This window comes from Copadichromis virginalis, linkage group LG9 (assembly GCF_057382275.1).
Source record: "Copadichromis virginalis isolate Kocher_CV1m ecotype Utaka linkage group LG9, C_Virginalis_male_GT1.1, whole genome shotgun sequence".
In the NCBI taxonomy this organism is placed as follows: Eukaryota; Metazoa; Chordata; class Actinopteri; order Cichliformes; family Cichlidae; genus Copadichromis; species Copadichromis virginalis.
In genome coordinates this window covers 13249728-13277358 of record NC_140626.1, presented here as the reverse complement: position 1 = coordinate 13277358, position 27631 = coordinate 13249728, and the positions used below count along the sequence as shown (strand labels likewise).

General features: G+C 39.6%; 3 protein-coding genes, 1 long non-coding RNA gene and 1 pseudogene across 4 annotated transcripts in view; 3 read left to right on the top strand and 2 right to left on the bottom strand.

Annotated features, from left to right (window-relative positions):
* Window positions 1-8315: 8315 nt before the first annotated feature.
* On the bottom strand, window positions 8316-9310 carry LOC146701535 (uncharacterized; annotated as a pseudogene).
* Window positions 9311-15478: 6168 nt separating this feature from the next.
* Window positions 15479-17792, top strand: LOC146701534 (uncharacterized). The gene is made up of 3 exons (XR_014922197.1): window positions 15479-15725; window positions 16606-16795; window positions 17484-17792. It is a non-coding gene; the product is annotated as an uncharacterized LOC146701534 (long non-coding RNA).
* A 677-nt stretch (window positions 17793-18469) lies between these two features.
* Window positions 18470-21348, top strand: LOC146701533 (uncharacterized). The gene is made up of 5 exons (XM_085468881.1): window positions 18470-18479; window positions 19478-19741; window positions 20058-20342; window positions 20811-20908; window positions 21006-21348. Exons 1-5 carry the CDS (start codon window positions 18470-18472, stop codon window positions 21054-21056), a joined length of 708 nt encoding a protein of 235 aa, XP_085325007.1. The 3' UTR covers window positions 21057-21348.
* A 3134-nt stretch (window positions 21349-24482) lies between these two features.
* Window positions 24483-25430, top strand: LOC146701532 (programmed cell death 1 ligand 1-like; the record flags this gene model as incomplete). The annotated part of the gene is given in 2 exon segments (XM_085468880.1): window positions 24483-24699; window positions 25231-25430. Coding segments are annotated over 2 exon segments (417 nt in total), but the record flags the coding sequence as incomplete, so codon positions are not given.
* Window positions 25357-27631, bottom strand: part of LOC146701529 (uncharacterized) — a 43790-nt gene continuing 41515 nt past the window's right edge. Inside the window, exons 4-5 of the mRNA XM_085467869.1 lie at window positions 26357-26953; window positions 25357-26215 (exon numbers count right to left, since the gene is read on the bottom strand). Of these exons, the coding sequence (XP_085323995.1) occupies window positions 25529-26215; window positions 26357-26953 (1284 nt within the window). The 3' untranslated portion in view covers window positions 25357-25528. The remainder of the gene's footprint in view (window positions 26216-26356; window positions 26954-27631) is intronic.

The window sequence follows — 27631 nt, the reverse complement described above, 5'->3', positions numbered from 1 at the left end:
CACAAATAGTCGCAGGAAGGTTGTTTGTGAGGTTAGGTGCAGCTGAGACAAAAGCACAATCGCCTCGGGTCCTCAGCTGAGACCTAGGTTGCGCCAAGAGTAACTAACCAGATGATCTTAGTGCTCGACTTGGAGTGTACAGGCTGAGAAGGTCAGTGAGATAGCTCAGTGCAATGTTATTTATGATTTTAAAAGTAAGCAACAAGATTTTAAAATCAATACAATATTTGATGGGTATCCAATATAAGTCAGCTAGAACTGGAGTGATAGAAGCAAACTTTCCAGTTCCAGTTGGGAGGCGAGCTGCAGCATTTTGAACAAGCTGTAATCTGTGAAGAGGGACAGATTGGACATAATAATCTGGAAGTCACAAAAGCATGGATACGTTTTTCGAGATCCTTGTGCGGTACATAATGCTTAGTTTTAGAGATTTGGCGCAGGTGATAGAAGCCAAATTTAACTACAAAAAACACTTGTTCATCAAGATTAAATGAACTTTCCAGGAAAAAAAACCCTCGATTGCTTATAGTGTCGGAGAGAAAGCTGACAAGAGGCCCAACTAGAACAGCTCATCCTGAGGAATATGACTGTTCTGAGTCCCTGCCTCCATGTACTTATGTAATTAATCACTGGACAGCTGAACAGGTATGTTTATAAATAATATTATATTAGGCCAATTTTCTTATACACATTTTTGACCTGGGTGTAGAATTAATTGCTGATTGTCACCTTTAGAGTAGGCCAGGGCACAAACTGAGAAAAACTCTATGAGCAAAGAGCACAAACAGCTTTTCTCGCCTCTGCAGATAAACAGACACTAACAGCTCAATTGCTCTACAGGTAAGAATTCTCCAGGTGAACTTTGGATTTATTGGAGGTTGTTCCACCAGTTCAGAGCTGATTTGGCTCCACCTGCTGGTCTGGAGTTTAAAGCAACATGCAGGAGGTTCTCTTCTTGGTACTAATGAACAAAACGTTTTTTATTGAACTGCAATACTGATTTTACAGAGAGGGGGTTTGGGAACTGGTTTCCCAAAAGCATTGCAAACAGGTGCTCTGCTCGAGAGGACAGGGTATGATAGGAGCTAACATAGTTTTGAAATGTTTGTAATTGAGTTTAGAGGCTTAACTAAACACTAAAACTCCTGTTTCAGTTTCTGAGCTACTGCTCCTTCACTTCAGTCCACGACCAGATAATATTTAAAACAGTTGTCCCCATCATGGTCCCTGTAACAATGACCAACCAGTGTTGTATAATAGTTATAATAGCTTACTTACTTTTGAACTCAGACAGCACTCATAGAGATTACATCATGTGACTGTAAAACATTTACCTGCAGTAACAACTTTTTGCCACATGATGTAGCCAGTGAGTCAGATTACATCAAGCTCACTGGGTGTGTTGCAGGTTATTGTTAAATTTTCAACATACAGCTTAAGCCCCATTGAGCCTCATACAGGGGCACTGGGGCTCAAGAGGTATGTGACCCTCTATGATTATACAGAGAGAAAGACCTCAAGCCTTTTATGCAAATATCAGCCTATGTAGCATCCACAGAAACCTTAGAATCTCAGCTAAATGCACATTTAACCCATTTCTACAACCACCAAACACAGCGAAAACAAGCAATGATTAAAAGAGCAGTTATGTAAATACACAAAAGTCCGCTAAAAACGCCCAAACTCTCCAGACTTCATGTAACACTATAAATAATGGCTTGTTAGCAGGCAGAGCTATCACCTATTCCAAACATCAAGTTTCACCACGCTCCAACCAAAATTCACTGAACCAGACACAAAAGAAGAACCTAAAAGCACAATATTTATTTATTAATAGTGCTTTAATGTTTCACTGTTTCACTTTAGAAGCATAAATCTTTACACAGATGGTGTTTATATGTTGATTTACTGAATATCTGTATTACAATGTGAACTAAAGCTTGTATTCTGCTGACAGGTGAGTGCCTGGCAGAGTAGTCAAGGAACCAGGAGGAGTCACCTTTGGAGAAAAAGGGAAATAAACATCACTACAACACATACACTGACAGATGGACAGAGAGGAGTTATGCTGCAGCCTTAGCATGCTGTGGGGAATATTTAGTTTTTACTTGTCTCTTTTCACTTCCTGTGTGTTTATACATTAAATATTACATAAGAATCGATACATGAGGATCAAACTCACACATGCACAGAGAGAACATGTAGAATCATGCAGAAAGGCCCAAGATCACATTGCTAATAACTGCACCATCATTGCAAATTTTAACATGGGTAGGCCATGCAAACTTCACTGATGGTGGGGTTGAACCCAGGACGTTCTTGCTGTGAAGCAACAGTGCTAACAACCTCAGATGTTCCTGTATCACTGTAAATCTTGACCAGTGTAGTCAGTCAGTTTATGTTGTGTCCTAGGATGCTTAAGGCGTGTGCTGCTGAACTTGGGGAGCCGCTACAACGAGTCTTCAACCTCAGTCTGCGACTGGGGAGAGTGCCCGCCCTATGGAAGACATCCTGCATCGTCCCGGTCCCTAAAAGGAACCGGCCCAATGAGCTGAATGACTTCCGACCGGTGGCACTGACGTCACATCTTATGAAGACTCTAGAGCGGCTCTTCCTCAACTTCCTCCGACCACAGGTACAACATGCCCAGGACCCACTGCAGTTTGCATACAAGGCGGGTGTCGGAGTGGAGGATGCCATCCTGTACCTCCTACACAGAGCCCACTCACACCTGGATGGGGGAAAAGGCACGGTCAGGATCCTGTTTCTTGACTTTTCCAGTGCCTTTAATACCATCCGGCCCTGTATGCTTCAGGAAAAACTGAACAGGATGGAGGTGGACCCCTGCCTGGTGGCTTGGATCTCCGACTACCTCACCGACAGACCACAGTACGTCAGGCTGAAGGACATCACGTCTGACACTGTGGTCAGCAGCACAGGAGCACCACAGGGAACTGTGCTGTCCCCTCTTCTCTTCACCCTGTACACCTCTGACTTCTGCTACAACTCTGAATTATGCCATATTCAGAAGTTTGCAGATGACACAGCCATCATGGGGTGTATCTGGGATGATCAGGAAGAGGAGTACAGAAGTCTGGTGAGGAACTTTGTCGCATGGAGTCACACAAACCACCTGCAACTCAACACCTCAAAGACTAAGGAACTGGTTGTGGACTTCGGGAGGTCTAGAGCAGGTCCACTGCCGGTTCAGATAGAGGGGGAGGAGGTGGAGGTGGTCAACAAGTACAAGTACCTCGGGCTGTGGGTGGACAATAAACTGGACTGGTCATGCAACACAGAGCACCTGTATAAAAAAGCCCAAAGCCGACTGTACTTCCTCAGGAGGCTGAGGTCTTTTAACATCTGCAGGAAGCTCCTGAGGATGTTTTACCAGTCGGTGGTTGCTGGAGTACTTTTCTATGCTGTGGTGTGCTGGGGGAGCAGCACAGCAAAGAGGGACTCATCCAGGCTGGAGAAACTGATCAGGAGGGCTAGCTCTGTGGTCGGCATGAAGCTGGACACTCTGGTGACAGTGGCAGAGAAAAGGACATTAAAGAAACTGCTGGACATTATGAACAATGCTGGGCATCCTCTGCACACGGCCATTAACAACCAGAAGAGTCTGTTCAGTGACAGGTTGCTTCTCCCCAAGACCAGAACTAACAGACTTAAAAACTCCTTTGTCCCACACGCCATCAGACTGTTTAACTCCTCTCTGGAGGGGAGAGGGAGGGGAAACAGGAGGACAAAGGAGGGGGGAACAACTAAGCTGTAGTGCCTCTTCACCTCACTGTACAATACCTTGTGCAATACTTTTTGTAAATAGTCAACAGTGCAATAGACTCAATACTTGAAATGTGCAATTCACTTGTATTTTTATTTTTTATTCCTATTTATTCTATTTATCCCCTTTGTATATTTTATTTATATTTGTCTCTGTATTTATATATGTGTGTGTGTGTATATATATATATATATATATATATATATATATATATATATATATATATATATATATATATATATATATATATATATATAACAATTCTGTAACTGTAACTTCGGTCGTTGCTGTGCTTTTTGGAAATCGAATTTCCCAGAGGAACCCACCCGAGGGATTAATAAAGTTCTATCTTATCTTATCTTATCTTATTTACTGTTATACATCTGAAAGAATTTGAAAGGTGAAAAGTGAAATATATATAAGTTACAGTAATGGGATACAGATTTTGTTGAAATGCTGTCTTTGAAGTGATGTGTTAAATGTTAAAGGCATTAATTGCCTGTGGAGTAAAGTTGCAAAATCTGGAAGATTTGAGTCTAAAGTGTCTTTAGATGGCACATGTTATGATATGTGTATCCATTCAACCTTTTCTTCTGCTAAAAAGAAAATTTAATAAAACTACAAGATGGGCGGGGAAGATCCTTCATGATCTTATCTCCAAGTCTTCGTGTTCCAACATGACTTTGTGCACAAAACGAAATGCCTTTGACTGCAGGAACTATGGGACTTTGATGTCTGAAGACTTACCCAGAATGCTCAAAATGAACTGTGTTTCCTTCCTTGCAGTCCAGTGATGCATATCATCATTGCTGCCTTGTATGTGGTGATTGTTATAGTTCTTTTAATACCTACGAGGTGAGTAAAACATTTTTCTGCTGTTACCATGATGAGAAAAATGACTCTGTTACACGTTTTGGTCAGTGTTCTTGTTTTCTAAATCTGTGCAGCAATATGTTGCCTCTAAAGGGAAGGAGCTGCTGCATCCATACACGGGCACAGCAGCAGTAACTCAAGCAGTTATTACCCCAGAAATAAAAGCCTGTTGCTTGAATATCTATTAAAGTTACTGTGTCATATGGTGGTCTTTATCCTTCAAGCTCAGGTCCTCTACCAGAGGCATCTTGAGAGTCCTGCGCAGTTATAATAATAGTCAGTTGGCTTGATCTCTTTATCTCTTTTCCTGACTTCTAGCATGGGAGAGTTTATGTACCTTTTTTTTTTAATCATTGAAGTGGCAATGATACTATAAGAAATAACACCTTAGTGAGGATGGGATCTTTCTTTCTTACTTCACCATGTTTAACACAATGCCTTAGTCTGTATATCTTCTGGCAATTGTAATTCAAAGTAACACACAATAGCCTAATTTTGATTACTTTAAGAGACTAAGAAGGCTGTAGATATTGTAAAAGTCCAGATGCCTATACAAACCTCATCATGCAGCCCAGAACGAGGCAGGGTTAGAATTGAGAATTTATATACACCTGGATGTTAGTTCCTACCTAGTAGGCACTACTGTGCATAAAAGGCACGGTTTGCCAATACCCTGTAGCATATGTGTAATAGATGCAATGTGACTGTACATTACACACAATCTTAACAGACAAATAAATTGCAGATTGCTTTCTTTGGACTCCATCATGGAGGAACATTGTCACAAGTAACTTTTTCACATTACAATGTAATCAATTTGAAAACAAAAAACAAAAAAAATAGTGTAGTGCTATACACTCCTGCCTAAAAAGCACAAGATCTCTTGTTTAATCTGGAGGAAACACCAATCCCTCTGAGTCGTTCACTCAGCATATTCACTCGAACTGCAAGAACTGCAGCCGTCAATTCCAGCCTGGGAATTGTAGTTTGCTTGAGAGGAGCAACTCTAGCCTTTCCCAGGATAAAAGCAACATGCATGATGTTATTCTTTTCCAACTTTAAATATGACACTGTTCCATAACCATCTTGACTTGCATCAGAAAAATTATGAAGTTGTGCCTTATTTAGTCTTCCAAAGCAACTTGGTTTAATGCAACATTCCACTTTGAACTTTGAAATCAGCTGGAGATCCTCCAGCCAATCACGCCACCGCTGGGAAAGAGAGTGGGGAATAACTTCACCCCACTTCAAATTTTCTTGGCAAAGCTCTTGTAGCAACAGTTTAGCTGGCATACTGAAGGGAGACAAGATTCCCAAAGGATCATACAGTGAGCTGACCACAGACAAAATGCCCCTTCTGGTTGTTGGACGGTCCTGCAGGGAGGTTCTGAACTGGAACTTGTCTGTTTCTATGCACCACTGTAAACCCAGTGCTCTCTCAACTGGAAGTTGATCTGCTTTCCATCATCTTTGTGCAACTCATCTGCAGACACAAGCTTGGCATATCCTTGTTCAAGCATGTTGTTTACACATTCAGTGTATTCATCCTTATAATGAGCATCCTTTTCAAATCTCCGTCTGAGACTCTGGAGACGCTGCTCCGCGACACAGAGGTTATTTGGCAAGCTGGGACCTTCTCTCCTGAAAGGCAAATCAATGTGATAATGATTTCCAATAAGTTTTATTGAACTACTAACAATATCCATGAAACACATATCCTCTCTGGACATTTCAGTCTGCTCCTCTGAGGATCTTTCATTAAAATCACGATTGTACTGTTTAATCAACATTTCTTCAAGACGCTCAAAAGAAATCCTATTGGCTGTTACAGCAGTGCAGTTGTTTTTATTTCCACTGTTACTTCCAGTGCGCAGGGGACCATTTATGACCCAGCCAACTTTTGTTTTTGCAGCATAAGGTCCACCCTCCACACTGTTTATCACCTTGGGGCGATCGTGGCTCAAGAGTTGGGAGTTCGCCTTGTAATCGGAAGGTTGCCGGTTCGAGCCTCGGCTTGGACAGTCTCGGTCGTTGTGTCCTTGGGCAAGACACTTCACCCGTTGCCTACTGGTGGTGGTCAGAGGGCCCGGTGGCGCCAGTGTCCGGCAGCCTCGCCTCTGTCAGTGCGCCCCAGGGTGGCTGTGGCTACAATGTAGCTTGCTATCACCAGTGTGTAAATGGGTGGATGACTGGATATGTAAAGTGCTTTGGGGTCCTTAGGGACTAGTAAAGCGCTATATAAATACAGGCCATTTACCTTCCATGGCTCTAAAACATTGGAAGCATCAGTGCCTATCAGTAGCTCCACCTCTGCATCAATGTTGTGAAGTTTAACAGGTTTAAGATGAGGCCACTGATCGATGTCGCCTTGCTGGGGAATATTGACTGTAGAAATTGACATGGTCTTTTGAGTCAAAACATCTGGCAACGCCATGAAATCATTTGCTTCCAAACCAGACAGAACTTGTGCACTAACAGTCCTATTTTGACTCATTGTTCTCAAAAGGATATTGGTCTTTTTACCTTTAAGATTCAGTCTTTTTGCCAGGGTTTCTGTACAGAATGTACCTGAACTTCCAGGATCCAAAAACGCATAGGTTTGCACAATTTTATTGCTCTTTTGGCTCTTAACTTCAACTGGAACTATAGGAAAAACTACATTAACTTCATGACCAGCCCCAATATGCCCACATGTCTGAGTGGTTGCAGTTGAAAAGTGGACATCAGAGCTTGTCATATGTTGAGTTTGTTCTGAGGGTACTCCTGGATCTTTTCGCTCTATTTGAAGAACCCCTGGGTGCTTTTGGTGACACACTTTGCAATCCGAACGACTCCTACAGTCTTTGCTTGTGTGACCAACTTTTAAACAACCAAAACAAATTCCCCTTTCCTTGATAAAAGTCAACCTATCCCAATGCATTTTAGCTTTAAACTGCTTACAATTCTCTAGTAAATGATTGCTGTGTGAACAAAACAAACAACTATGCAGAACAGTGGAATTTGTGAACAGTTGATTGAGTTTTGACTCCTGGCACTGTACTGACATTAGTGGCAAAACTACTTCCCTTTTTTCTTTGCTTGGTGGAACTTGAAACTTTAAAGCTGCTTCCAGATTGTGAGTCTTGGATGTTGCCAAACACTGGATCTGATGCTACTTTCACCTGTTTTATTATGAAGGCAACCAGATCAGTGAACACTGCTCTGTGACCATTTTGTTCCTGCAGTTCATAGGCAACAACTCTCCATTTTTCCCTCAATTTGTATGGAAGCTTCATAACAACCATTCTCATATTTGAGGGCAAATCCAACTCCTTCATATAAACAACTTGCTGTGTTAGATTCGAACATCCTTTAAGAAAAAGAGAGAATGACTGAAGACCTTTCACATCCTCACTTTTAATAGGTGCCCAACTCACAATCCTCTCCATATATGCAGAGGCAATTTTATTTTCGTTCCCAAAATGTTCTTCATAAGATATTTGGCTGTGGAATAGCCCTGCTCAGGAGGTAAATGCTGACAACTATGCACCAAGTCTTTAGGCTGCCCCCTAGTGAATTGCTCTAAAATATGCAAACAGTCGCTCCAGTTATCAGTTTTAGCTTCCACTCCATTTTCAAAGGCATTCATAAATGATCTGTATACTGTAAAGGGTCTCCATCAAACAGGGATGTTTCTGGCTGGGAGGACAGAAGATATGTTTTGTTTTACAAGCAAAGTAGTGATGTCATTTTGTTTTTGCATAATATTGACAATCTCCTTCGTGCAATTCTCAGTCAAAGTAGGAGACTGAGGCTGTGTTTGCTGCGTCACTTGAGCTGAAGCATCAACTTTTACCATCATCTCATCCACCTGATGTTGGTTTCGACTTTGTCTAGGTATGATTACTGGTGATTCAGATGCAGAATTTATACCAGAGTAATCTCTTTCTGCCGGAACAAATGTATCAGCACAAGGCGCTTCTTGTACGTGCCCTCTTTCAAAATAAGAGTTCATTCCATCAGAACGCTCAGAGCTACAAACTGAGTTTATTTTTAAGACACGAAGCTTTGCCTTAGTTGCTGACAACTCTGTTTCCAAGGATAATTTCTCCTTTTCTTTTCTCAGTTTTTCCTCTTGCGCTTCAATATAATGTTTTTCTTTAATGCAGCGAGTCGCTCCATGAGCGCTGCCTTGTCAGCCGCAGCTTTAATGCGTGCGGAAGATGTTGATGAAATTTGACTTTGCTGTGACAATGTTTTCGAAGGTGGCTTTACACTTGAGATATTAGAGACACTGTCTTCAGGATTTATTTCATCCAAACTTTCAACAGCTTGATCATTAAGAGCAGTATTGCTTTGTTCAGTATACGGCTCGCCTGCTTCCTGCAACCAAACCTTTACTTTGTCCATAAAAACAGAGAATGCTGTCACCTTAGACTGAAAATGTGTGCTTTGCCTTGTCACTTCATCTTCTGGCAGTGGCCAGGATTCTTGCAAAGCGGTCATTAAAGCGGAAATTTTCCCCATGTACTTAGATGCTTGCTTACACATTGAACTCCACTTTTCTTGGCATGTCTTTATATACAAATCCAAACCTTTTGGCGTAAATTTGATGCTTCTTTTCTCTGCTTGCATCTCAGTGTCATCCTCTTGTTTACTCTTAATATCCGACATTTTTATTGTCCTCTTGGATTATTTCAAACATTATAAAGATGCACAGCACACTGAGAATCCATAGCATAAAGCGCAAACACGACATCCATTTACCTGCTGATTGCAGTGAACAACAATTTCCACAGAGGGCGTTGGCATGTTTCAATTAGCGATCCAATTATGCACCAATTTAGTACATCAAAACTCAGTTCATCAGTCTTTGTAGTGAAATAATGTCTTTAAACTCCAATAGCTTCACCATTTTCCTTTAAGGCTTAAACAATATCATCACTCACCAGCTTTGATGAACGAGTGACATGTTGATCCAGGCCTCAACATCAAATCCGTCTGGATTACTCAGAGACGATCCAGTAACTTTTATTCGAGTTCGACGGTGATCCTTGAAAGCCATATATCCAACATATCCATTAATGAAGGATTATTCCTTTGTCCACGGGCAGGTTTTTTACTTTTTCTAGTGGCAATTCCTTTTGTTTGACAAACCGAACATCCCACAATTAAAAGTCCACAAGCCCCTGCTGCACTGAGATAATATTTCGTACGCAGGCAAAAGAAGTCCACTGTCCAGACTTGAAAGTTGCGTTTTTATGGTTTATTTTATCCAGTTTGGCAATAACAAGATCCATTTTTCTTACTTCCTGCTACTTCTCCTGCTCTGGTAAAAAACCATAGGCCCACCGCAGTGCATGCTGGTCCTATACCAGTCTCTTTATTTATAGAAACAAAATGGCCCTACAGCTCTTACTGACTAATTTAACAAGGTAACATCAAACAAACAAAACATTGAAACAAATATTAACCTACAAATAAACTTGTAAATAAACCCCAAATATAAGTAAACTAACAACAAACTTTAACTAATTTCAAAATAATAAAAAAAATAAGAACAAATAGCTCCAACAAGAATTATTGTCTGAAGGCCAAGAAAACTGCCCAACAGATTTATCTTCCCAAATGGATCATTATGGCTTTTGCCATACTGGGCAACTTGATTGTCATAGTTTTTTCAATCTTTATTATTTATTTATTTTACTTGTAATAAGTTATTACAGTCGAAACAGACAGGACTGCGGGAGAGGACAGAGAAAGACAAAGAAAAGAGAAGCCAGGAAGAGGCTCAACAAAAGGAGAGGGAAAGAAAAACAGAGGGGAAGAGAGAGAGACAGAAAAGACACTAAAAATCTGCTAGATCACCTGCTGGAAATTTTGTGTTTTTGGAGTAATATTTCAGCTTCTGAAAATGTGCATGAGTATGACAACACAATCTCATGCAGTCCCTCAAACATTCAACTCATGTAGAGATTCAACCATAATCAGGTCATCCTGAATAGGACTCTGACCAACTACACAATCTCAGAGAAATGGAAGCAGAAGTTTTCAGGAGGGAATTTACACATGTGAAGTTAGTGATGCTGAAGAGACGACAAAAACTTTTAGAAAAAGTAACTACCCATTTAATAAATCAAATTAATTAGTTTATTTTGTTTAAGGTTGTTTTAACTACTGTCATTGAGTCAAAAAAGACAATGGAACTGATTACTATCTTAATATGAAAGCTGCTGTAATGCTAAACATTGAATTAAACCAAAAGAATACATATTTTTCCCATTTTTTCCTAGTACATATTATCTAGTAAACATTTCTAAAATATAAGCACCTCTTGTTACACTCAATCACATACTTTCTTAATTGTCTGATTTCAGCATCAATGTGGTGCCATTTAATGTTAGCTAACATGTTAGCTTTCAGGTTAAGTGCAGCTGTTTAATGCCAGGTTATTAAGAAGCAAAAGTGACAAACAGGAAAGAATAAAAGACTGAAAAGTGCTGGATTTGGTCTGTGTGCCATCTTAAAGACAAGTAAAGGAGAGGCAGCTTGAGTCTGAACCTCCGTACCTGTTTAATTATGTAGGCAGAAGCCAATATTATATGACGTTTACTCCACAGTATGCAACAGAAAACCTGCTTGATTTCATAGTTCAGCAAGTAACCATTGACATCTTTCAAAATTCATTTTACTTGGTCTTCCATCTCCATTTTAAGTTTGTTTATGTGTTTGACGTCAAACCTCTTCCAATAAAGCCATAAAGCAAATTATATAAAAGCTTTATAAATCAAGAAATTATATAATCATTTTGACAAAAAAAAAAAGATCCAGTTCAGAGTTGTGATGAGGTTTGAGCCAAAAGACATTAAAACTGACTCTGTTTCTTTGTGTTTCAGGATATTCCGGAGCTATTTTAGGAGGGGTGATTAGACCTATTGTGGTTACAGAAGAAGCAGTAGGCTTCATCCTGTATAAAAGCAGAAGAGGTAAATGACGTTCTCCCTTCACTTTGCAGTTCATTTTGTTTATGTTATCTCTACTGATGATCATATCTTCTGGATTCAATTCCTCAGAGCAACAACGTAAAGACAGCGAAACGCATACCGAATTTCCCAGAGGAACCCACCCGAGGGATTAATAAAGTTTTATCTCATCTTTTATCTTATCTTACATGAGAAAATCTGTTTGAACTACTCTGTAAAAAATCAGTTGTTTGAAAACAGTGTTATGGTCATGAAGATACAATCAGATGTCTATAATGACTCTAATTAAACGGCTGTCTAGTCACAATGATTTAATAGTGTGTCAGACTGAAGCAGCGTTCAACAACATCCATGACATGAAAAAACAGAAAGCCTCTTTCTCTTTAGATTTGAAGGCACAGTCAATAAAACCAACACAAAGTATACGTAGCAAAAGCATTATTAATTTGGAAAATTAAGCAGCTTTGATCAAAGCATTGTGTCTTTAAGGCATAAAGACAAAATGAAAGATATAATTATTATGGGTTTTTCATTGTCCGAAATGTTCATAGTGAGGCATTGCAACCTTAAGTTTTTTCAAAACTTTTGTATCATTATTTTCGCAAAGACAGCAAACTGACCTAAAACATTCAACCGGGATATTGAGAAATGAAATAATTTACTATTTTACTCCAAACTTTAACTTTTATTTTTCTGTTATCTCTTCTGTTTTCTTTTGTCATTGTTATTGATTTAAAAACAAGTTACCAAATTCCACCAATTCCAAAATTTTAAATGTTTCAAACAAGAAAAAGAGGCGGATTTTCACATGTTCACGATTCTGAATAGTTTGAATTCCTAAATTTGTGTGTTTGTGATTTAAATGTGATTTAGCAGCAGTAGTAATACTGTACTATAGACAATCTGCCTACACTGCTGAGTTCTGTATTCATTTTAGACAGTTCATCTAAACAAAAGGCACTTAGCCTAAAACAGACATAGACACGTTTATCCTACCATAAAACAATAAGAGAAGGTATGCCCTCTCCCATGCTCCCAGAATGTGGGTGTGAATGCCAGAACACTCTGGAATGCATACAACGTCTCTGCAGACTACTAAGGATCAAACCTCTATCAATCTACAACTAATTATAAAACTCTAAGCATAGATAAGTAGATATTTCTAAGCATAAATGATAATCAACAATACAAATCCAACAGTAATACTGTACTATAGAAAATCTGCCTACACTGCTGAGCTCTGTATTCATTTTAGACATGTGCTCATAATGTCTCATGAATATAAAACATTTTTCAGATCATACAGTAATGAAAGTGTCATTTTCGCTGGAGGGCTAGTGAACTCAAAAGCAGATGAAAAGAATAGTGAGGAACTTCCAGTGTTCATCGCAAAACTGCTGAGATGTGGGACAGAGGTCAGCACCTCAGTGCTGGGCTGCACCAGTGAGTAGGAGTGGGGTGAAGCATTCCTTCAGAGTGTGAGTTGTTTTTTGAACAATCTCTAGGGATTTGCTCCGACAGGCTCTTCCAATAAGAACACAGAGGGAGACATGAGGTGGAGAAAAAGACGATCAAGTACTTGTGGGAAAATCAAGCTACAAAACTGACTTGTCACATCACTGGATAAGCTAAGAGCAAAAACACATGAGTCTAGTATGTTATAAGAAAAAGTTAAAAGAAGACAAAGCTCTGAAAAAAAATCTTATATTTGTGTTTTGTCCAATTTTTGTAACAATTCACAGATTACCCATAAACACGTTGCATGGAGGGAATCGTAACATTACTGTACTGAAAAGAGGACTGCTGTGGAAAACAATAATGAATCTGTGTATGCCTGATTATGCCTGACAGTTTCAGACCATCACAGTGACGAAGTCTTAGCCAGTTCTCTCAAAGATAAACATCCCTGCTTGTGTGAAACCGAGCAGTGACTCTAGAGGAAACATTTTAATGGAGAATATCTTTCAGGTAAACTCTGAGAACAGATTATCCAAAAAAACAAACAAAACAAAAACTAAGAAAAATAAACCCACCTGACAAACTCTGGACTGCAATTTAGAAGAACGTCAAACACAACCATGTGTGTTAAAATGCTCTGGTGTCTCTGGTGGATACTTTTGTTATGCAGAAGTATATACTTTTTTATTTCTTTAATTGTTAAAACATATACTGAATTATTATCAAGGTTTAACTGAATAGCAGCTTATACAGACACAGTTTTTTAATTAAAGTACATTTTAGCTACTTTTTCTTTACGATATAAAATCTTCCTAACTGCTTTAAATAAAAATAGAAAATAATTTTAACAACACAAAAAGATAAAAACAATGTAAATGTAGCTAATACAGGTAATGTATCAGGTATGTTGGGAAGTTCCAACATGGCCTCAGGCAAGTATGAAATGCCTTTAAAAGAATGCACGAATCATTAAATCCTATTCTCCTTGGTGAAAGCACTGTGCCAAAACCTCAGTGCCTTATTTTTTTGTCGATTGTTGTGGTTCATCCAATTCAGTTCAGTTCAATTCAGTGTTATTTATATACCAACAGATCACAACAACAGTTGCCTCAAGTCACTTGGATGCTGACTATTTCAAGAGGAGGCGAGAAAAGCATCGACTAGCACAATTTGCTGTCACCACTGTGGGGAAAGGACTGAGTTCAAAATTCTGCTGTGTTATTGCAGCATATCGGACGAGTCACAAAAAGTCACAAGCATCAAAATTAAGAATTTCTGGTCCTCCATACAAGACACAACAACAATCACTAGCACAGAAATGAAAGCGTGTTACTTCAATATCTGTAGACGATCATGGTTAAAAACAACAAATGCAAAACAAACTTTGTACCAGTGGCTCAATATTCCATCCATCCATCCATCCATCTTCATCCGCTTTATCCGAGGCCGGGTCGCGGGGGCAGCAGCCTAAGCAAAGAGGCCCAGACCTCCCTCTCCCCAGCCACCTCCTCCAGCTTATCCGGGGGAATACCAAGGCGTTCCCAGGCCAGCCGAGAGATATAATCTCTCCAGCATGTCCTGGGTCTGCCCCGGGGCCTCCTCCCGGTGGGACATGCCTGGAACACCTCACCCAGGAGGCGCCCAGGGGGCATCCTTGTCAGATGCCCGAACCACCTCAGCTGGCTCCTTTCGATGTGGAGCAGCAGCTGCTCTACTCTGAGCCCCTCCCGGATGGCCGAACTTCTCACCCTATCTCTAAGGGAGAGGCCAGCCACCCTTCGGAGGAAGCTCATTTCTGCCGCTTGTATCCGCGATCTCGTTCTTTCGGTCACTACCCACAGCTCGTGGCCATAGGTGAGGGTAGGGACGTAGACCGACCGGTAAATTGAGAGCTTCGCTTTTACACTCAGCTCCCTCTTCACCACGACGGACCGGTGCAGCGTCCGCATTACTGCAGCTGCAGCCCCAATCCGTCTGTCGATCTCCGGCTCCCTTCTCCCATCACTCGCGAACAAGACCCCGAGATACTTGAACTCCTCCACTTGGGACAGGAACTCATCCCCGACCCGGAGTGGGCACTCCACCCTTTTCCGGCTGAGAACCATGGCCTCAGATTTGGAGGTGCTGATCCTCATTCCCGCTGCTTCACACTCGGCTGCGAACCGCTCAATATTCTCTGAGAAAGTAAATTGGATCTGTTTTTTCTTTACTTCGAGCAGTGGAGAGCTCATTTACCCTTTAACTAAGAACTAAAATCATCCGTAATGTGGCGATGACAGCATCACACTGTGGTAGTAACGTGATGCTGCGGGTTAACGAGGTACTGCACCAATGGGCTGTTTAGGTGCTCGTAGGTCCTTTATGCAAGAATCTAAATTTCTTATTGAAGCTCATCAGAAAAACTAGAAACTTTCTACCTGCACTCCAAGCTTCTCGGGATCTTGGAGGAATGACACGCTCCTTCCCATCCATAGGCAGAGCTTTCGCATTTTGTTTTTCTCATGTCTGGAACGAACATCTGGAGCGCAGTGACTCACATGCACAACACATGTGGAGCTACTTCACGGAGTACTAAATCCTGCCTCGTACTGTTCTCCGGTGGGTTTCTGCACACAGGCTGTCGGGAGAGTTATGAAACTAATGTGTGGGTGAGTGATTCTCATTTTCTTGTTCCTCGCTGTGGTCTGACTGGGTGTGATTTCATACTTGCTGTTTTAATTTTAAGTTTCTGGCCGTCGTAGGGCAATTTAGATCTAACTAACTCTGTTACTTGTGAACCAGATTATCTGGTTCTAGGTTTGAGACTGTTAAACTCTGCACATTGACATACATTTTAAAAAATAGTCTGTTTTAATCGACACATTTGTTTGTTTGTTGTGGTGATTTCTGATACAGCACCTGAAAAAGTAATGAAATCAGCACACATCTGGGATGTTGTAGAAAATAAACTAATCACCGAAACATATAAAACATTTTTGTTTAATGGCTCGCGTTTCTGTCTTTGTGAGACATAAAATTTAAAATGAATAACTTATTTGTTGGATGTTTCTTTTGCAGACCAAGTAGAAAAACGTTGGAATCATTAACAAATGCATTACACTGCTAACACTGTTTTGGCTTTTCTCGATGTAAATTCCATTTCATTCCTTCAGCTGCTTTGGGGCATTTTCTATTTTCAGGACATATTCCTGAGATTTTTCTGACTTCCATCTACTCATATCTATCTGTAATCTTCCTATTTAGGTTATGCTTGCTTGATGTCTTACATACCACTAACTGGGAAAATGTACATAACGTTGCTACAGTCTGTATTGGACTTTCTTTTTGAAGAACTTATAATAATCATTCAGTTTTTTTCAACTGTAGAAAGAGATTTGTCCTCTGTGTTGCATAGTTGGATTTGTTTTGCAGATTTTTCTGTTGTTCTGTGTGTGAACTGAACTGTTGCAGTTAAAAGAACTGAAAAGGGCAATGACTGTTAACAGCATTTCTTTTTTCAGCATTTGTTTTTTCTTCCTTGTATTTCAGGTATGTTCAAACTTGACTTAAAGGAATGAAAAACCTGCCTATCTGGATGTAACTGCCACCCCGTATGGTCATTTTTTCTGTTCACTGCTGCACCGTCACATGAAATCTTAGAGAAATATGATCAGGGTCTCCTGCACTATGTTTTTGGTGGTCGTGGAGTTTCTGTGGATACTGAGAGTTTCCCGAGCAGGTAAGTGAAGCAAATACCAGAGCAGCATGATGCCAAAATATTTACTTTGCTTTAACTTGCCCTTGATATCACAATATATTCAACTCTTAAGTGTTAATGAAGTGAAACTTTGCTATTTGACTGAGTTTATTAAATCACTACCAAGTATGTACAAGCGTATGCACATATTAATGCACATGACATAAAAGCAGCATTATCATAACAAATATACAGCTTTCTTACTTCTTACATCACTATATTTATATAAATCTGTAATTCCCTTGTAATTCAGCAGATTATATAAGACAATTCTTACATTTTAGTTTCCATGGAGCAAAGGTAATGTCAAAATATTTTGCTTATCTCAAGCAAAAGGCTGAATGGAAATAATAAAACTTTATACAAGCAGATCTGTAAAACAACAATTTTTAATTTTTAATGGACCAGTTGTAACCACAAGCCACTGTTTTCCAGTTACGGGTCCACAGGGACACATAATGAGACTGAAGTTGTTTAGTTGATCACATTAGCCTGTATGAGAGGTTTGATATTCACACTGTTATCTGTATGTTGAAAACAGTCGCCCAATGTTAGTCTCTGCTTCTCCTGCCGAGACACAAATGACACTAACAGGACAATAATTAAAAGTAAATATCTGCTGTAAATTAAATGTCATCTCCCACTAACACAGTCTTTAACTGATTCTCAGACTCTCAGGTCTCCTGTATTTTTATGGAGAGATGCATCTTGCCGTGCAGCTTCCATGGCAGTTCTGAACCTGTTGTCCACTGGTTTAAGACAGAAGGAAACCTTCGTGTCCATTCATACTACGGTGACCAAGACCAGCTTGTAATACAACACCAGCGCTTCAGAAGTAGGACTTCACTTTTCAAGGATCAGGTCTACAGAGGAAATGCCTCACTCCAGCTGACAGAGGTGAACGTTCAGGATGAGGGGAGATACCAGTGCTACACCAGCACCATCAGTGGAAACACAGAAATGTTCATCATCCTGAATGTGGACGGTAAAGAAATAAATATATAAAATGAAAATCAAGTGGCACCTTCTATGGAGTCAAAGCATCATGAATATACATTTATTTTAACTAGCGCTGTCAGCGTTAATGTTGTTAAAATAACATTTACACCATAACCGCATTAACGGGGCAAATCTCCGTTAGTGAGTAAGCGCGGATCGCCCTGTGCATGGGACTGCACGCAAACAGAGATTTGCCCCGTTGATGCGGTTATGGTGTAAATGTCATTTTAATGAGATTAACGCTGACAGCACAAGTTTTAACACTTATTTGCACATATGAAGTAAATAACAAGTAAATACCAACAACACAACACTCACAAGCTAACGGATGCAAATTTGGGTGTGCGGGCAGGTGGCACGGACCTGTTTTGTTTTGTTTTTTGTTTTTGTTTTGTTTTTGTTTGTTTGTTTTGGGGGGGGGGGGGGTTACAATAATGGCAGCTAATCGGGATACTACATGGTTGTGAAAAGATGGTCACACATCTTCTCCAATAAATACAGTACTGGTGGAGCCTGGAAGATGAGGTCAGGGTTCCAACCTTATGTGTTGGTCTAAATCCTCTGTTGATTGAGAATACTGTATTTTAAAATACTTAAAATATATATCCAGTTATTACCCCTGGTTCTATCAGCACCAGAGCAGAATGACCAGCTCTGATGGAGTTAGGTTAGACTCACTTTGTTATTTCATTTTTTTAAGGGAAAAGACTAATGCTGCCACATTTACACCCCTACACAACAAATTCAAGCATAAACAACCTAAAACCACATCACAAACCCGTTTGCACAATAACCATAAACGTACAGTAGACTCATATCAAGTAGTTCATGTCTTAAAGACCATCTCATGAACTGATGATATTTTTTACTTATACAAGGGGTTGCCAGCTTTCAAAAGCCGACTCGTATGTTCTCCAAAATAAGTGTCCTCCTCAGTCATGCTGCTACATTTGGTGTACATGCTCTAATTTACTATTAACTAAATAATTATAATGGACTTGGTTGTTACCATAATAATGTGGGTTTTTTACATTGTCATCACCAAATCATTTGACTTCATCTTGACTTATAGTTGTAAAAGTGTGTCAGCACAATTCAGCTGAGAGGCAAAGGGACCATTTTGGGGTTAGAAGCCCCAGAGCCTGTGTGTAACACCAGGGCTGAGACGTAGTATTTTAATATCACACTTCAAATTATGAAAAGAATACGATACATGCTATGTCATTAATTAATAACTATATTTTGAAATGCTGCGTCAAAAAACTATGACAAATTCTATATTTTATTGTGGTCTGAGATTCACAAATTACACATTTTTTGTTGAATTAAATCATGTTAACTTGAAATAAACAGAAAAGACTAGTTGAGACAAACTCTCTTTCTGACCTTTTTAGTAAAGTTTTTTCTTTTTCAGCTCCAGTCCACTTCAAATACATAAAAAATATATGACACATGCTACATCATTAATCATTATCTGTATTTTGAAATGCTGTGTCAAACACTAAGACAAATGCTATATTTTACTGTGGTATGAGATTCAAGAATTACATGATTTTTGTTAAATTAAATCATGTTAACATGAAATAAACAGAAAAGACAAGAAAATCTCTTTCTGACTTTTTTAGTAATTATTTTTCTTTTGTTTTTGTTTTTTCTTTTTTTCAGCTCCAGTCCATAAAGTCGATCTCCAACAAGTAGGACAAAGGATCACCTGCAGCTCAGAGGGGATCTACCCTAAACCTGAGATCACCTGGTCCACCAGCCCTTCATCCAGCATCACCAACAACAAAACAACAGTCCATCAGACTGAGCAGCAGCTTTACAACATCACCAGTTCTCCGATACTTCCAAACAGTGACATGGATCTGAATTACAGCTGTGTAGTCAGCACTCGCAGAAACAGGAAGAGCGCAACCTTCAGGCAACAAGGTGAGTTTAACATCTCATTTGGAAAATAAGAGTTCCACCTTTTAAAATCTTCATTTAGGTTTGAAAAGTTGTTGAAGTCATTTTGTTCTTTTCTTAAACGTTAGACCTTACTTTTTTGTATTTCATGTAATCAAAGGAAATATTAGTCTATCCTTCAGAGTTTGGTGTCTGAGGATAAGTCTCTACAGATATTAAAGAAATTAAGTCACGTTGTAATGAGTCATCAGCTTATACACACTAGAAAGGTGAAACCAAACATTTTAAATCAGAATCAAATAAAAAATGGGTTTTTTTGTGTTTGCATCTGTTTTTTCAGGATTAGTGACTGAGAGCCAGTCTGAAACAATAATCCACTGTTCCCCCTCACACACCCCTGTAACAAACCTCATCTGGAGATTCGACCACAGTCAGATCATCCTGACAAAGACTAACAGTCAGTACACAGTCTCAGAGGAGTGGAAGCAGCATGTAAAGGACGTGTCAGAGTCAGGCAGCCTCACACTGCAGGACTTATCCTCAGATCAGGAGGGAACATACACGTGTGAACTCGCTGATGCTGTGGAGGCTAAAATAACTAATATCCTTGTGAAGATCAATGAAGGTAAATTAACATCATTATTTTCCTTTTTATGGGTGTAAGCATAGCAAAAAAAACACACTGCAATTTTTGAATATCAGATATCAGTGGGGAAAATGTTTTGCTCGATACCGTTACTGATATAACTGAGTAATCTGTCAGGAACACTGTCAATATTTTGTTTTGTTTTTTTAATAAAAAAGTTTTTCCCCGCGTGTGATGATGATGGTGGAGTGGACTGAGCTGATCAAACTGACTCTTTTCTTCCCTCCTTTTTAAAGATTAATATCACAGACATTTTTATATTCCCTGGTCCACATTTATTTACAATTTATTTACCTGTTGCCATGGTGAACTGTGCTAATAAAGCTCCATTGATGATGTTTTGCTGCCAGACTCAGAGTTGTTCATCTCACAGCTAATAAACTCAAAATGCATTTTTAAATTCTTCCAAGGAAAAAAATCAGTTATCTGACCTCTTTTTCATTTCAGGGAATTCATCTAATGTTGGAGCAATCGTAGGAGTGGTCATTGCAGTCATTGTAGTTTTAGGCTTATTAGTAACTCTCCTGGTACTGCGGAATAATCAGGTAAAAAGACATTTTATACACAGTATTTAATTCCATCCTAATATTGTGTTTGTTGTTTGAAGTGATGATTTTTCATGGTTTGTAAAACATTCCTCAGGTTACAAAGAATGTGAGAAAACTTTCAAGAGTGAAACCAGAACATGATTAAATCTTATGTCTTAAAACACAGAGCAGCTCTCTGTGAACAGTGTGGAATCTAAAGGTCTAAACTGTTCTCTGCGTTCAGTCTAGTTTCTAGTTTTTTTTTTTATATGATTTAATAAATAATTAATAGATTATTACTAATTCATTTGAATTCAGGATTGAAATTATTTCACCACTATGCATAACTGATATGTTATGGTGGAAGCTGGTGCAGCTGGAATCACTGCAGTTTATTTAAATCTGTAGAAGTTGTGCTTCATGATGAATACACAGTATGTGATTGTTTTTATTGTCATTTAACAGAAATGCTTCTTTTCATGACTCACTGAAGCCAGTTTTCCTGTGAGGAAAGAAATGCCACGTGACACCAAACAATATTTACAAGGGAGTCTTAGGGTCACGTGAAGGTAAAATAATGTTTTATCAGTTTTTACACTAAAAGTGTCCCACAGAGTGCTGCGACTTTTGTCCAAACTTCTGCAGTATTAGAAAAAAACCTCAACAAGCAGACGAGTGAGGACTTTGATGCTGGGAAGGAAACAGAAAGAAGAGTCTGTCTCCTGAATTCAAACTGGGAGCTGGTTCCACTGGAGAAGATTCTGAAAGCTGGTATTGAAATGTTTTTTCATCTGTAATTATTTTTCCATGTAATTCTAAAAGCAGTATTAATATGTTCAGTTTAATGAGTACAGTTTACTTTCGATTTTTTAAATATTTTAAAAAACATTTTCAATGCCAACTTTGAATGCTCACATTGTTTCTGGAATCAAATTAGGAGCTGAAATAATTTTGTCTCTCATGTAAACTCAACAGGAACTTTCATAGATGGTAAACCTGCTTTAGATCTGTTTTTTGAAGTCATCTGTCTAACTCGTGATTTCAGTGTGAATGGTACCACAGTTTGAGCACTTTGCATGGATGTTTTTATGTATTAGACTCTTGTTTCTACTCTGGATTTAAACAGTAAAGACAAAGGCAGGGATAGATGAACTGGAACAGAGGCAGCTGCTATGTAAGTGACCAGTACAGTTGTGGCCAAAAGTTTTGAGAATGACACAAATATTCGTTTTCACAAAGTTTGACGCTAAACTGCTTTTAGATCTTTGTTGGCAGTTGTTTCTGTGATGTACTGAAATATAATTACAAGCACTTCATATGTTTCAAAGACTTTTATTGACAATTACATGACATTTATGCAAAGAGTCAGTATTTGCAGTGTTGGCCCTACTTTTTCAAGACCTCTGCAATTCGACTGGGCATGCTCTCAATCACCTTCTGGGCCAAATCCTGACTGATAGCAACCCATTCTGTCATAATCACTTCTTGGAGTTTGTCAGAATTCGTGGGTTTTTGTTTGTCCACCCGCCTCTTGAGGATTGACCACAAATTATCAATGGGATTAAGATTCCAGGCCATGGACCCAAAATTTCAACGTTTTGGTCTCCGAGCCACTTAGTTATCCCTTTTGCCTTATGGCACGGCGCTCCATCGTGCTGGAAAATAATTCCAATAATTCTTCACCAAACTGTTGTTGGATTGTTGGAAGAAGTTGCTGTTGGAGGCTGTTTTGGTACCATTCTTTATTCATGGCTGTGTTTATGGGCAAAATTGTGAGTGTGGGCTTACTCACAATTTTGCCCATAAACACTCCCTTGGATGAGAAGCAACCCCAGGCATGGATGGATGCTTGACTGTTGGCCTGACACAGGACTGATGGTAGCGCTCACCTTTTCTTCTCCGGACAAGCATTTTTCCAGATGCCCCAAACAATCGGAAACTGGCTTCATCCGAGAATATGACTTTGCCCCAGTCCTCAGGAGTCCATTCACCATACTTTCTGTAGAAGATCAATCTGCCCCTGATGGGTTTTTTTGGAGAGAACTGGCTTCTTTGCTGCCTTTCTTGACACCAGGCCGTCTTCCAACAGTCTTCGCCTCACTGTGCGTGCAGATGCGCTCACACCTGCCTGCTGCCATTCCTGAGCACGCTCTCCGATCATGCAGCTGAGTCCTCTTTAGGAGACGATCCTGGTGCTTGCTGGACTTTCTTGGACGCCCTCAAGCCTTCATATCAAGAATTGAACGTTTTTCCTTGAAGTTCTTGATGATCCTATAAATTGTTGATTTAGATGCAATCTTAGTAGCCACAATATTCTTGCCTGTGAAGCCATTTTTATGCAACGCAATGATGGCTGCATGCGTTTCTTTGCAGGTTAACAATGGAAGAACAATGATTTCAAGCATCACCCTCCATTTAACATGTCAGGTCTGCCATTCTAACCCAATCAGCCTGACATGATAATCTCCAGCCTTGTGCTCATCAACATTCTCACCTGAGTTAAGAAGACGATTACTGAAATGGTCTCAGCAGGTCCTTTAATGACAGCAATAAAGTGCAGTGGTAAGGGGTTTTTTTTTGGGATTAAGTTCATTTTCATGGCAAAGAAGGACGATGCAATTCATCTGATCACTCTTCATAACATTCTGGAGTGTATGCAAATTGCTATTATAAAACTTAAGCAACAACTTTTCCAATTTCCAATATTTATGTAATTCTCACCACAACTGTATACTCTTGAAGGAATCACATCCTGACTCACCATTGATCACATCTGGACGTTCACTCGGAGAGACTCTGCTTCAGTTACAAATACACTGGGTGCCCCCATCAGCTCATTAAAGGGGGTACCCATGAAAACCATTCATGGTGTTTTCAAGAGAATTTAAATATTTTAGTCAGCTTTCTACAGTTTCACATTTCAGTTATTTCTTATGAAATATGTCTGTTTAATGTGAGGTAGACGTGGACACTGACTTTGTTGCTCCTTGGCTGTTATGGTACAGTGCAGCTCTTTGAGTTTATTATCTAACACCTAATGAAAACACTTATTCAAAAAATATTTTTGTTTATAATTATTTTTATTATATTTTGTTGTGTGTATATATATATTTTTGCCAAATACAGTATGTTTCACACTTTCAGGTCTGGTCTCTGTTGTTGATTATGTTCTATAGATTTAAATAGCTTAGACTTTTTATTTTTTGTATCACCACCTGGTAAATCAGTCCAACTGTAATCCAAGTGTGATTTTGGAGGAAAGACAGACAGTGTTTTTGTTTCTCAAATCAAATCACTTTTATTGTCACATCACATGTGCAGGTACACTGGTACATTACATGCGAGTGAAATTCTTGTGTGCGAGCTTCACAAGCAACAGAGTTGTGCAAAATACAATAAAATAAAACGAGAAAAATATAAGGATGGCTAAATCTTTTCCTTGGATAAAGCTCGATGTCAAGCAAACAACTACGGGATACAACTGAAATACTTATTCACAACATCTTAATTATATACGTAAAATAAGACAACCGAAACATGTCGAACCCCAGAAGCAAAACCTGAGATACAGATGAAAGGCTGCTGAACACGGATGCACAGCAGACGAGGAGGAGCTCGGTGGATAGATTCATGTTTATATAACTGCTCGATCATATATTACGTCAGAAGTAGGACTTCACTTTCCAAGGATCAGGTCTCCAGAGGAAACGCCTCACTCCAGCTGACAGAGGTGAACATTCAGGATGAGGGGAGATATCAGTGCCACACCAGCACCATCAGTGAAATGTTCATCATCCTGAATGTGGACGGTAACAAAACTCTTTTTAAAAAGAGAGGAAAGACTAAAGCTGCCACGTTTACAGCCTACGCAAGAAATTGAACCACAAACATCTTGAACCCGTATTATTAACTAAATAATTATAATAGTCTGAGTTGTTACTACAATACCTAATCAGTGATGTGGTTATTCAGCATTGTCATTCCCAAATCATATGACCTCTGACCTTTGACTCATAGTTGTTAAAGTGTGTCAGAGGAATTCACCTGAGAGCCAAAGGGACTTTCTGAGGCCTGTCTGTGACACCAGGACTGATCCAGAGTCATTTTTATAACACTTCAAATACGTAAAGATTACATGACATGTTACATCATTAATCATTATCTGTATTTAGAAATGCTTTGTCAAAACACTAACACAAATGCTATATTTTACTGTGGTCTGAGATTCAGATTCAATTTTCAGAAAAGGAAAATTGTGACATGAAAATCTCTTTCGGACTTCTTTAGAAATATATTTTTCTTTTGGTTTTTTTTAATTCTTAGGGGTTTTTTTTTTTCAGCACCAGTCCGTAAAGTTAATCTCCAAAGAGTAGGACAAAGGATCACCTGCAGCTCAGACGGGATCTACCCTCAACCTGAGCCCACCTGGTCCACCAGTCCTTCATCCAGCATCACCAACAACAACACAACAGCCCAATAGACTGAGCAGCAGCTTTACAGCATCAGCAGTTCTCTGATACTTCCAAACAGTGACATGGATCTATATTACATCTGTGCAGTCAGCACTGGCAGAAACAGGAAGAGAGCAACCTTCAGAAAAAGAGATTATCCATCCATCCATCCAGTGGAACATTTTCATCAGATCTTTACAGGAGATTCGATCTGAACTCTGTGGAGCCTGATCTCAAGGGTTTTAAGTCTGACACTGAAACCACAGGAACTTTCTGTCTCTTCAGGTTCACTGTGATCCAGTGATGGGAGTGATTTCAGCCCTGAGTGATCACGCTGATGTTTGCACAGAGCAGACAATGAGGTGAATGTTTGGGCACATTGGTAACAGTGAAACAGTTTATTAGTAACGTGGGATCGTTTGTGTTTGGAGTATGAACTGAGATTCCTGAAGCTCTTGTCACACTGGTCACAGCTGTAGTTTCCTTCCATGTGTGCATGTTCATGATAGATACGACTACCGGGATGTGAGAAGCTTTTTTCACAGTGTCTGCACTTGTATGGTTTCTCTCCTGTGTGGACTCGTTTGTGTCTTTTAAGGGTGACTGCGGTGATGAAAGATGACCCACACTGATCACAGAGGTGCTTTTTAACCCCGCTGTGAATCAGTTCATGTTGTTTTAAGTAACTTGATGTGGGGAAGCTTCTCCCACATTCTTTGCAGTATTTCAGTTTGTCTCCAGTGTGTCTACGTTGATGTATTTTTAGGTCAGCTTGCCAACTGAAAGTTTTTCCACAAAAGTCACAATGAAAGTCTTTCCCACCACCACAGTGATGACAGGGTTGAGAACTGGATCCATCTGTGTCGTTCTGCTTCTAAACAAAGACACAAAGACAGTGTAAGTCAGTCCTTCAACATTTTTTTCCTGAACGTCGCCTGAAGGAAAGAGCATCTCTGCAGACGTCCAATTACATTTTACTGTTTCAGTTAACACAGATAAAAATATAAATACATACCTCACAGTAACTGCACTTGTAGAGTCTCTTTCTGGTGTGGATCTGTTGGTGTCGTCTTAGGGAATGTGGAGATTGAAAAGTCTTCTCACACAGGTCACATTTATAAGGTCTCTCCTCAGTGTGGGAAAACATGTGTTGTTGTAACTGTGCGTCTGTTATAAACTGTTTGCCACACTGTTCACAGCAGTACACATCATGTCCGGTGTGAATGCGTAGGTGTCTATTTCGATTCCGTATATGGCTGAAAGTTTTGCCACAGATGTCACAGCTGTATGCCTTAATTCCAGAGTGGGTAACTAGATGACTCTGTAAGCTGCTACTGTGAGTAAAAGCTCTGCCACACTGATCACAGCTGTACGCTTTAACTCCACTGTGGATGAGTTGGTGTGTTTTTAGGTAACCCTTCAAGGAAAAAGACTTTCCACACAAGTCACAGCTGAACGGTCTCTCTCCAGTGTGGATGACCTGATGCTGTTTTAGATTACCCTTCTCAGTAAACTCCTTCCCACACTCGTCACAGCTGTATGTTTTGTCCCTCTTTCTTCTGTGAGGTTTGTCGGCCTCCTGAGAGCGCTGACTTCTCGCTCCATGTTGGTCCTGCAGTGACAGAGATACAAACAGAGGCAGTGAGTGAAATGCAGTCGTGGAACAAACTCAACCTTCAAACTCCCTCCATTAACACTAGTTTTAAACCTGAAGGTGGAGTGTGGCACCAAACACCTTAAAGGTCTCTTATCCCCACCTACTGGTAGTTCTAGCACATTACATCCAACCTGCTGTTAAAAAGAATTAATGACTGTTCAAACGTTTCACTGTAGAAAACATTGGATTCATTTTTCATTAATGGCAATTAAATGACCTTCATTTTCAATCTATATTATGGCATTTCGTTTTTCATGAGCAAAAAAAAACATACACACTTAATGTGTTTACTGCCTGATATTGGGCTACCATTGTGGTACTTTGAATGAGTTTTTTGCAGTGATGAACCAATATTAAGTCTATTTATACAGCAATGATAGCAATAATATTATTAGTAGTAATAATAAAATTCCCCAGCATGTATTTTTTCCTGTCTTCCTTTTTTCGCCCCAACCGCTCTCTGCAGATGGCCCCGCCTCTCTGTGAGCCTCATTCTGCTGGAGGTTTCGTCCTGTAAAAAGGGAGTTTTTCCTTCCCACTGTCACCAACGTGCTTACTCAAAGAGGGTCATATGATTGATGGGTTTTCTCTGTATGTATTATTGTAGGATCCACATTACAATAAAAAGCACCT